The sequence below is a fragment of the Antennarius striatus genome, chromosome 17 (genome assembly GCF_040054535.1).
Source record: "Antennarius striatus isolate MH-2024 chromosome 17, ASM4005453v1, whole genome shotgun sequence".
NCBI classification, from domain to species: Eukaryota; Metazoa; Chordata; class Actinopteri; order Lophiiformes; family Antennariidae; genus Antennarius; species Antennarius striatus.
In genome coordinates, this window is record NC_090792.1 from 15,311,370 (window position 1) to 15,323,542 (window position 12,173).

At 40.1% G+C, this 12,173-nt stretch overlaps 1 protein-coding gene across 1 annotated transcript; it reads left to right on the forward strand.

The window, feature by feature from the left end:
* Positions 1-4,148: 4,148 nt before the first annotated feature.
* On the forward strand, positions 4,149-5,228 carry LOC137611071 (4-galactosyl-N-acetylglucosaminide 3-alpha-L-fucosyltransferase 9-like). The gene has a single exon (XM_068339073.1). It carries the CDS (start codon positions 4,149-4,151, stop codon positions 5,226-5,228), a length of 1,080 nt encoding a protein of 359 aa, XP_068195174.1.
* The last annotated feature ends 6,945 nt before the right edge of the window (positions 5,229-12,173 follow it).

The window sequence follows — 12,173 nt, forward strand, 5'->3', positions numbered from 1 at the left end:
CCGTATCTGTAAATGGAACCTGAAAAGTATGACAACAGGGTTATGGCCACGAGGAGCCAGGATGACAGGTCAGCAGGGGGATATCATCATCAGCCCCTAAAGACACAAACAGCCTCAACACAAAGACCTGCTGACCTGAGTAGGAAGATTGTAACGCAACCGGAACACCTAGAGCCTCAGACGAATAAAGAAGGACATTCAGAAGATCTGCTTGAAGATGTGAAACAAACAACCCTTCTAGGGACTATCATAGAGACCAACAAACCAATATTTAATACAGTCACAGTAAAACCCGAGGTGTGAAGATGGACATGGTGCTTAAGAAGCAGTATCCTCCATGGAAGAGAAGTTTGCAAGACAAGATAAAGGCAACAAGATGAGTCAGGAAGCAGAACTACAGAAAGAGAAACATACCCAGGAAATACTCCACACACCACCAGAGGAACTTGAAACTGAATTTGACTTCATTGAATTCGATGACAGCAATCAGTCAAATCCTGCACTCCGAAAACCGCCCTGTCTCCCCTCAGAAAGTCTGAGTAGCTCATGTAATGAATATACGGCTTTTATTGAGTCTAATAAAATACTGATGACTCCAAACGATATGAAACATAAACATAATAAATTTTTGATCAGTAGTGAAATATGCTCAGTAAATGGTTATAATGTCTGGTGCATGTTCTCTTTCACTGTGAGCGCTCCCAAGAGGCGGATGTAATCCAGTACAACATCAGAGGTCATAGTCCAGATATGACACAGGATGCATTCACAGACACCTCACCTTAGTTTCTTTGGATCTTCAATAGAGTCCGAATAAGATCGAACCTAATGGTTCCTCCTGTCATCTGTCTTGATTCACCTTTTTGTTGGAATGAGAGTCAAACAGATGATGGAAGTCCATTTGAAGAGTCCGACTCGCGCACACTCACTCAAACACACACACACACACACACACACACACACGCACACACACACACACACACACACACACACACACACACATAGAAACTCCGCCGGCTGCAGCTGCATTGACAGTAAACAGGGTAAGGTAGCGCATGGGCAGCCAGCGGGGAATTATTCCACATCGCATCACATCCCTGAGCATGCATGGCGTCCACACACACCGAGCCGTGCATTTAGCGTGGATTGCGACGAAAGAGGCGCTAACTGTTATTTTATTTATTTATTTATTTATTTATTTGCATTCGTTTTTCATCCCTCATTCCTTGACTCAGCGTGCAGCATCGGGCCAGATCCATCGCGCACAGCCGGAGCAGGTACCATCACTTTCTGACCATGGACGTGGATTCTGATAAATGTATTCCTGCATCCGCATCATCCGTACTGCAAGGTGTCGAAAAGACTACGGACATCTAGAGGAAATGAGAAGAAAGGTCTATTTTGATTCCCGCCTGTCGAGATGGTGAGTGAAATGTCTGGATGGCCATTTTCATCAAGTGGATCTACCTGATTTCTGACGGCACAGCCAGCTATTTAGAATTGATCTCCACTGAAAATGAGTCCCATTAAATTCATTAACCGTTGCCTTCCTATGCTCCTTTGGGATGCCCGGCTTCACATTGTCAATGGAGTGTGATCTATGGGTTTTTTTTTTTCCTCCAGTGGACGTATCTTTACATTGCATTTTTAGTCGCATTGCCAGTGCACATTTTACAGCATCATCCTTCACGCTCGGCTATTATTTGTATTCTGCGCGTTTTTGGTGCGCAAAAGGGTGTTAGGAAATGCGTGCCAGCAAGGATCCAAATTTCTCATCAACATCATGCAGTATTACACCAAAAGACAACCATTTTAAACACAGGACCGACCTCAACGTCGATCACGTTTAAAATGACCTTCAGTGCTCGATGGCTGGAAATTGGTTCTCACCTGGGATGGAGCGTCCTTTAATAATCAGCGCTACACGCATGTAGAGTAATAACCTATATGAACATGAAATAGGGAAGGGGGGGGGCTGTATGATCTCTTTTTTTATGTTGCCCTTCAGTTACACCTTCTAACAAAACCGCATCAGGGATTTGATGCATCTCTGTCTCTGATGCTACCAAAATCTTTGGTCATGTTTTTTTTTTTTTTTTAAATTCATTTCAAACACAGCCTCGCTGCGGACTACTCATCCATGCTGTGCTATATTCGTGCCCCAAATACATCACAATGCATTTGACAGGAACCCAGGAACGCTATGTAAAATATGAACAAATGTTGGAGCTAAACATGTCTCACTGAGGTATTATTCTTCTGCAGAAAATGAAAGGGAATCAAATATAGGAACCATACCACCCTCTCATGGTGACGTTCTGACATCAGAACGTCACCATGGAGACACAAATTTTACCACGCTGCATATGGAAAAGGTCTAATTACTAATCTGTGTTTTGCTGCGCACCTCATCACTTCTGATCTTTCTGATTATATATAAGATATTAATGTACTAAGGTAAAAGAAAGATCTTATTGCTACTACTGATAGATAGTGTGCTGCATGAAGATTCACTCATAAAAAGATGTATTGTTAAAATCAGCAATTCAAAGAAAGTTCTTCTGAGTTCATGTGGCATGAGCCAGAAATTGGAGAAATGTAGGCGTACAGTATTGTTATTCATAAGGTCAAAACCATTGCTCATACATCATAGTGACATTAAGTGTAGCATCAGAGGGGTAATATATGTTAAAACGTGGATCATAGATATGTGGAATAAAAGACAGGTCACGGCTCAAGGATTATTTCCGTACTTTTCTGTCTGCTTGTGTGGCATTTTTATGCAACACGCAGGTGAGGGAGATGTTGAATCAGGGGCCCTTTCTACTCCAATCAGCCTTAGGATGGCAGCATTCTCCTACAATATGTTGTACATGCACAACTCACGTCTTACTTCCAGATAGAAAGATATAAAGAAAGATATTTTATTAATCCCATGCCGAGGAAATTGCATCCCATGCTTAACATAGCCAGAATTAAAATAAATCCTTTGATTAAATGCAAATGTTCCAATACATTGGTCTTTTTATTTCATTTCCCAGTCAATGTTAAGGATTTTTCAATAGATATAAAGCAAAATTGTGAATGTTGAGTGACTTCAACTTATGGACTTGACACTGTATGCTGTTCATTTTCTGATAGTGTATTTTCTTCCCCTCTTCTGGCACTAATGGATTCTCCCTGATTGTCTCTATTGTTGTCTTTCTCTTCACCTAAAGGAGGCATCATTAAGAAGACCTATGCATTCAAGATCAGACACACATCATTAGATAATTATGGATCATTGTCATTCAGCACAAGAGAAAAGAGCTATCTCCTAAACTGCGACCTGAAATTTGAATTTGTTTATGATCCCCGAATCACAAAGAAGATTGATCCCACTGTCCTCCCAGTGTAGGAACTGGTTTCTGCCACGGTCTCTACTATTGCTTGGATTTCTCGTTCAGTCTAATCCAACAGGTTTGTGTTATTATGTTCATTAAGCATTAATTGTTTATCTGTATCTAAAACATGTCAACAGATTATGATGCTGTGAGGAGCAGGAGTGGATCTTGGACCAAGAAATGGTTGATTCAATTATTAGATTTTCAGGTGAATCCAGGTACATATGATTATTCTGCATTTTTTGAACATCCTTCACAACTGAGACAGGGCATAGTTTTGCTACTTTATCGAAGAATAATAGGCCACTTTAAATAACAATACCCATGTTAAAGATAATTTGTGATGTTCCACTATGTTGTGCAATGGGATTGTGTGTCAATCATAATCCGTATCTGTGAGATTAAAATCTATTTGGTAGGGCTCAATGTGTGTTGGTGACAGTAAAGCAAAGTCTTAGAAGTAGATATCAATTATATGTGGGAAGTAAGGAATTATAATATAGAAAACTAATTCGCAATTGTTGCAGTTTAATTGACGATAATGTTGTTGGAGGTTTGTATGCAGAGTGATAATCATTCCTTTTCTGGTACCGACTGAAAGTATTATGTGCTTTAAATATGGCAGTATGAATAATAGATGTGATCGATGTATGTAAAATGAGCACACGGTGGTAATGCGCAACACCATCACACTATGAGAAGGTCAGTCTGGATTTTGCTTGACTTTATTCTGGCTTTTCTTTTCTTCCCTTTCCAGGACAGAGCATGTCATCTGCGCCCACTCACAGAATCCTACGACCCCTTCTGCTTGGTACTTTCATACTGGGATGCTTTGTAACTTTGTTTTTGATGTATTTTAAACCATCCACCGGTTGGTTTTTGGGTGCTATGGATTCAACTGCACCTACAGACCAAGTCAAGAACCTGTTCTCCAACAAGAGCAACAAAAATGTGACCACAGTCCTTATCTGGCTTTGGCCTTTCGGTCAAAATTATGACCTGAGCGTTTGCAGCTCTCTCTACAACATTGAAGGTTGTTTCCTCACAGCAGATAGAAACCTCTACAATAAGTCTGATGGAGTCATTATTCACCATCGAGACATCTGCAGCGACCTGTCCAACTTGCCGCAGATCCAGCGACCGCCCTTCCAGAAATGGGTATGGATGAACTTTGAATCACCCTCACACTCCGTCCAGCTGCCTGGGATTGAGAATCTGTTCAATCTGACTCTCAATTACCGTCAGGATGCTGACATTGAAGTGCCTTATGGGTCCATTGTAGCAGCGGATGGTGAAGAAGATTTTATCCCACCCAGCAAAAACAAGCTGATCTGCTGGATTGTGAGCAACTGGAACCAGGATCATGTCCGGGTGAAATACTACAATGAACTGTACAAACACATTGAGGTTCATGCATATGGCCAAGCCTTTGGGGAACACATTTCTGATCAAGACTACTTCCCCACTATAGCCAGCTGTAAGTTCTACCTGTCTTTTGAGAACTCCATCCACAAAGACTACATTACTGAAAAACTCTACAACCCACTCTCTGTGGGAACAGTGCCAGTGGTTCTCGGTCCACCCAGACAGAACTATGAGAACTTTATCCAAGGAGAAGCTTTCATCCACGTGGATGACTTCACCTCACCCAAGGAGCTGGCTGATTTCCTGCTGCTGCTGGACAAGAATGAGGAAATGTACCTCAAGTATTTTGAGTGGCGACGGCACTTTAAAGTAAAGAAGGCCCTTTTTTGGGCCGAGCACACGTGCTTAGCTTGTGATTACCTGCGACGGCACAAGGAGTACAAGACACTCAATAATCTTGAAAAGTGGTACTGGGGATGATCGTGCTCTGAATGACTGCAGTGCTTGTTCAGAATTTAAAGGCAGTGCTTTAAGTTTTTTTGTCCTTTGCTTGACAACAAGGTTCAACAAGGTTATTGTTCTGTCTCGAGCTACCAAGGATTTCTTTTGGTTTTTCAGTGGCACAGTAAATCATCTCTGCTTTTTCATTTGCCAACCAGTTTTTGCTAAGCCTTACTTTATCTGTTTTTATTCATTCATTTATATCCTACATGTTACATATATAACTACATTTTTTATTATTATTTCAGCTCATATTTTGCTTAACATGCCTTTATTTGCTGCTATTTTTAATCTATTATTAGGGTGAGTGCATTAATGCATGGATATTCCTGTGTAACAGATAACATTCGTGGTGAATGGTCATTGGGGTTTTTTCTTTCAATGTCAACTTTTTAAAGTGGAATGGCACACAGTGGACTTTGGAATAGTATTGACTGTCAATGGGGGCTTTCATTAAAAGTGAAATAATATTATTACAATGAGGCATTAAATGACAAAAACATCTCATTTGTGGTAGTAACACAGTCATCTATGCAGTATTGAGTGACCCATGACAGTAGTTTGATTGTGTCATGTACATAGTGTGTATTGTTTTTATTTATGTAGCTGTCATTTTTACCTCTGCCATGGAGTTTATTTTGGTTGGTTGGTCGATCGGTCGGTTACTTGGTTTGGTGCAAATCCTGATAATGGTGCATCCAAGAATCTTTTATAACTTTTCTTGTGAGATTTCCTCGTGAGGCATTTTCATCCTTTTCCAACATACTACAGAACTAATCGCCACAAAACGTGGTGAAGAGTTACACCAGGAAAGCTAAGTAGATGTACGATTGTTTGGCTTTGGCAGAAGTATGCATTCTACTGAGAGCAATTGTAGTTTCCCATACTTTTGTAAGTTTACATTTGTTCCATTGAACCAACTGTTTCCTTATCTTAAATATTAATGATAGGACAGTCATCTTGTGTCTTTAGGGTGGTTATTATTACAAGTGTCCAATGACCAAAAAAAAGAGTCTCTGTGAGAGAGCAGTTACTATTTTAATCATTGTGTGAATTGTTCATTGTCACATGTGATGTATGACAGTGAAGCGAGAATCCTGTGTACAGTACAGTCATTGTACTGCATCATTGCACACCTCATTACAATGCATTCTGACTTGATCTACTGTACAATTGAAGGTGATGTTTAAATGGATACGATTATGGGAAAGAGCACAAATTCAACATTGTACCCAATCTTTTTGATGAAGCTACTTTGCTGTGAGTAATGTACTGTCATCCCACAATGTGAGCTGAAATATTGAACTAATCCTTTCAATCAGATGTTACCGTATGAAAATAAATCAGGTGAGATATAGCCACAGATTTGGACCTGTAAGGACAATGTGAAATATTCATGGTTATTTTTGTGCAATTATATTGCAGTGTCTAGGGAGTTAGAGGTTGCTTATGGCATATATTTTTCTAGATTCTTTGTTTACACCTGTTTACAGTGCGGCTTGCCAGTCAACCTACACAAGATCTCACTACAAAAAAAATAATCACCATCTGTAAATATCGTATTATTTTTAAATGTTGACAAAACAATGCATTTCAATAGCACTCAGCAGCTACTGACATTCTACATTCTACTACTACTGACTTAGTTTTTACAAAACGTGCTGTATAAAAACATGTCGACATTTTATGCAAGATGAGCCGGTATCTTCTCAGTCAACATACTTGAACATGTTTCAAGTTCAGGTTTTGTTTTGATATCTTTTCAATGTCAAAGGGACCATTTGTTTAAAGTGAGATGAATCCAGTTATTTTTCTGAGGGAAAACTGGTCAAAATGCCATAGTGAAGACTGTACATAAACCTTGTAGTGAACTGAACTGAATCACCCTGTATAACAGATCAAACCAGCCCACTAAACATGGACCATTCCTGTCTGTGAGCCACAAGGAGGGAGTTCCAACAGTTTTGCATTAATGGGGAAAAGAGACAATGTGCTGTATATATTTTTAAGTGTTGTCATGTTGTGAATGTGATATTTGCTGCCCTTTTGAAGTACAACTGGTGCTCTGAGGCGAAAGGATAAAGACTTGAAAAAGATAATGTGGCAGACAAAGGTTTTGTGTTGCAAGGGGGGAACATTATTCAAGGGAGGCAATTTTTCACCAACAGCTTCCCCCCCCCCCCACTTTTGGATGCATTCCTGTTGGCATGATCTATTTGGACATGTGGTGCCAAAATACAGCAGAGATATAGCACTTTTATTCACATGGCATTGTGTGACTCACTGTCCTGGTGCCTGTCTTAGATGACGCCATTGTGAGTTCAGTCATCCAAGACCTCGGCTAAACTACGAAACTGCCTCTCATGGTTTCATATAATACAGTCGAATCTCATGTGTGACAAAAAAGGTTTCTTGTCAAATGTAGTTGGTGACTTAAATGAAAAAAAAAAGTGGGTTATTTTTGTGATGTTTGCCTCTTTCATCCTCACTTCTTTTGCACGAGCAGCAATGGCCTCTCTGTCCCCTGTTAGAGTTTGTGAGCGTCAGAACAGAGTGAATCAGGATGTGTGGATACTGTCTGATCTGGTAATGATTTTGCTGGAGCCCTTAAAGACACTGCATCCTGAGTGGGATTAAATCTTTATGTGTGGTTGAACGTGAAGTGAAATCCAAAAAAATGTTCATTTTCTGACATTCTACTGAAATAATCAGTGAGTCAATTGGGTTTTGTTTTTTTTGTCAAATCATTGTATTTTGCCAAACATTGTGTTTTAACTGTAGATGTCTGATACTGTCAATGAAAATAAAGATATGGGTAAATGAGCAGAAAACACTTTTTGTAAATAGACAGTATTGAAAAAATTCTTCAATGGATTCCATTCTTAAATGGAATCTTGATGTCCTACAAGAGGAGATGTGTCTGCTTCCTTTCTTTCCTACAGTCATAGATGAGAAGATTTAGTTTCACATACATGTTTGCACATAGACATAGACAAGAAACCCAATCTTATCATCTACCTATCAACAAGAAAGTGAATAAGATAAAAATGTCCATTTGAGTCTTCTGAGCCCTTTCCTGATTTTACATAGATCTTGTATAAATGTCAAAAATAAGTAAGTGATACTAAGATGGTCTTGACATGTTTGACACGTTGCACTTAATGTCATCTTCTTACACGTGTATCTCATGTGATTTCCATAGATGTTGCTCACACTGTTGTCCAGTGCCATGTAATGCAGGCAAATCTATAAATAACCACTCAAAAGCCTTGATAAGAGATTGATGTGGGTGTGGAGTGTGTGTTGTGGTGGTTACGCTTCGATCGTCCCGCTGTTGTTGGTTACTCTATATCCTTGCTAGCACTCTGGCATTTGCAGTCACCTCCTCTGCCACACAGGGAAAACATAACTTTATCAACTACCCTGTGCTCAACGCAGCAACTCAAAGTGTGTGAATAATATCTGCTTTGCCTGGATCACTGGTGTGGATAATCCATTGATGTCAGTTGGGGATTAATCTGAAAGTTCAGATGACAGAAGGGTGTTGCCCTTTCCCCCTTTACCACCCAAGTTAGTGTCAGCAAAGGAAGATATCATTTCAAGGACTACACCACATATTAACTTGGTTTAACAGAATACAACACTTCTTCTAGATTGCATCCAGAACATCTATGCAGCGTAAAGGGGCTTCAGTTTACACTTCTCCAAGAACGATGGGATGTTTGTAATGTGAAAGGTGCTTTTCAAGATGTCAAATCCACATATTATTTAGAGTTTCTATTGTTTGGTCCTTTTTAATCAATAAATATTTCCATTGATGAATATGTCACACTACCTGCAGCATGCACATGCAATTACACAAAGTTAGCAGTTAGCCTGTCAACATGGCCCAGCAGATAGCAACAAAAGAACCATATACCAAAGACTGAGCTTAAAGTCAAGCAAAACTCATCAATTTACTACAAAAACCAAGTAACTATAGTTTCACATTTCCTGAATGTGTAATTCAGCAATTGTTTGCAGACAGACTTACTATCAGTTTGAAATACAATGATGTATGTCATTATGATGTATGTCAGATTTCAAATGATCAATACCATCCATACACACTGTTACTCAAATGCCCTGTCTTGAATCCAAGCAGACGGATTACAGTCCTGACATTTTAATGTCTAACAGGCTTTTTGCATCCATACTGCGTTGTTCAATTTGTTTCTCTAGTTAACAAACTGAGGATACCTGGGTAAAGTCATATTTAGATATGTCTCATCTTGGTGACACATTACCGATTGTTAGTGTTCTTACTTGTTATTTCTGCCACCCAGCTTCATATACAGTCCCACAAAATTCCTGTAACACTGGAAGTGAGGCATCAGGGAGGAGAACATTTCATGTGTTTTGCATTCCTAAGGGTAGACAACTTTCTCTCCTGTTTAGCAGTGGAGATTGTTTATCTGGCTCCATGACAGGTCTTACCACCCACTCATACCATGACTCATTTTAGTGACAAACAGGGAGGGGGTCCCACGGAGTTAGCAGAGGCATTACCCTAAGTCTTCACAGGCATCCCAAAAGGGGTGTAAGGTTTTTGTGAGATAGTGAGTTTGTAGATTAAATCTCCCTGCCCCCTGGCAACCCCCTGTGTGGTTATCCTGTTCAGTCCAAACAGCATTGAAACGAGGTCTCCATGTCGCAAAAGAGTGCTCAAATACCCAGGTGTGTGTGAGTCCTCTCATTTACTATTAGAGTCGCCCCTCATCTCCACCTAATGGCGCCCACTTATGCTGTCATCGCCATGCCAACCAACTGTCAGCTCTGCTGTGGTTAGGCTTTTGTCCTTTACAAAATTGCAGCTGTGTTGTGTTGATCTGTCTCAGTCTACAACAAGTCATCCCCTCGAAGGGGCCACCAAAGTAAATGTTTTTCTCTCATTTAAATCAACTGGTAAAGAGGGGAGGAGGGGGGGGGGTCCTCTGACACCTTATTGTAAAGGTGAAATACATCAGATAAGAGGACACCTGAGTCCAGGTGAGATAAAGGCCTATTTATTTGGGCCATGACAGGCCGCGTATGAAATCTGCTGGCAGACGCTCAGCAGTTCACTTCAGAGGATAAAGCAGGCATTAAAAATATGAGAGATCAGCAAGATTTTCTGCTCTACAGAGCTGGCACTGTCTGAGGTAGACATTAATAATCCAAGAGACAAAAATCAGCACCTATAATCTATCACATACAAATCCGATCAGTTGTAATACAATTACAAACGGGCACGCAAGACTGCAGATTAAAGCAGAGCATATAAAGGAGATATACAGTACAGTGCGCCCTCAATGCTCACGACTTCACCCCATTGCGGATTTTTGGTAGGCAGTCACGTGATACCGTACACGCATTCTATTGGCTGACGGCAAGTGCGCTACGTTCGGTGAGTCTCGGACTTACGTGAGATACAAAAGTGCTTTAAACAGTTGATAAGAGTGTGGGAAAAGGTCATACAGATAGAAGGTGGTTTAATATCAGTATGGGGAGGGTTCATAAATGTTTGAATTACCGTAAATAATAAGATAAATAGTTCATCGTTCTATCGCGGAATTTGTTCATCGCGTGTGGTTCCTTGAACGCATTACCCGCGAGGAACGAGGGTGCACTGTAATACCCTTTAATATCCAGAAAAAGATTGCTGACATGCAATGTATTTCTTGTTATGTTAATGTATTCAAAGAGATGAAGGGTTTTATTCACTAGTGAATATAGGTCATCTCCACCATTGCTTGATGCCACATGATGACTGATATACTATGCAGCAGCCAGCAATGCTACAAAGATTAGAAGCCTGCCTGGGGTTATGACTATACATGTCCTACAGTTGGTTCTGAGTTTATTTAAGGTCTGCATTGCTTTGTAATTTGCAACTCGCTGATCTGGACAGCAGCAGGGAGTAAGGGTACAATACAGCGGTAATTTAATCCGGCACAGCAGATGACTCAGTGTAATCTGAAGAATCCACCCTCTTAGAAAAAAGTACAACCTGAAGGATGGTGTCAAGTCAAATCAAAGCTATTTCCTGAGCCTGCATTTTCAAAGTGGCTATACAATATGGTTATATTGTGTTGAAAGCCATTCATAACATGCAGTTTGTGGGTCAAAGACACATATTCCAGCATAATGATCTAAAAATTCTTCAGTTTATTTGTTGAAAGGGGTGTAATTCCAGTTGAATTTCTTTAAGAGAAACGAAGCTGAAGAGAAAATAGAGCTGAAGAGAGTTCATCCCTGTCACTGACCTTCTTGTGTGTGGATATGAGGGATTAAGCTGGTGGGCCGGGTTAATGGTCTTCTCAGGCTATTTTTATGAATATGTTCTCCCACTGGCCCTTCAGGAAAATTGATGTGAGCACATGTTGTATGACTAAATGTAAATAATTAACTGTCAGGAAAAGATACTGCAAAAATCTTTTTACCTGAGAGAGATTCTTTAAGATGTTATTTAACAAATAATGTCACCAAAACCACACTTCTACTGTGTGGTGCTGGCTTCAATCAACTCGATTCAGCTTGGTATCAGGGACTTGTCTTCAGGTTGTTTTCCAATACCCGATAGTACTTCCTTCAAAGCAAAGGAGAAATATGTAGTGAAAGTAGATTTGCCGCTTGAGGGTGGCTGCAACTGATGTGTGCTCCGCAGGACATTCTGTGCATGCCGACCACCTCAAGTGACATTTTAGCACCAGCTCGGCTTGCTTGGAACCACAATAGAGGTTGTATGAAAGAAGAAGTACCAAGTACCAGTCATTCTTTCCGAATGGAAAAAAAATATAGCATTTAAAAACCATATTGTTAAAAGATAAGACGTTGTTTTGTATCGAGGCCACAGTTTATTGTCCAGAAATACATCAGTCTTTTGCTTATTTTTTATACATATTG

Coding starts and splice junctions, on each gene's coding strand:
- LOC137611071 (XM_068339073.1), top strand. CDS start 4,149: ATGTCATCTGCGCCCACTCACAGAATCCTACGACCCCTTCTGCTTGGT.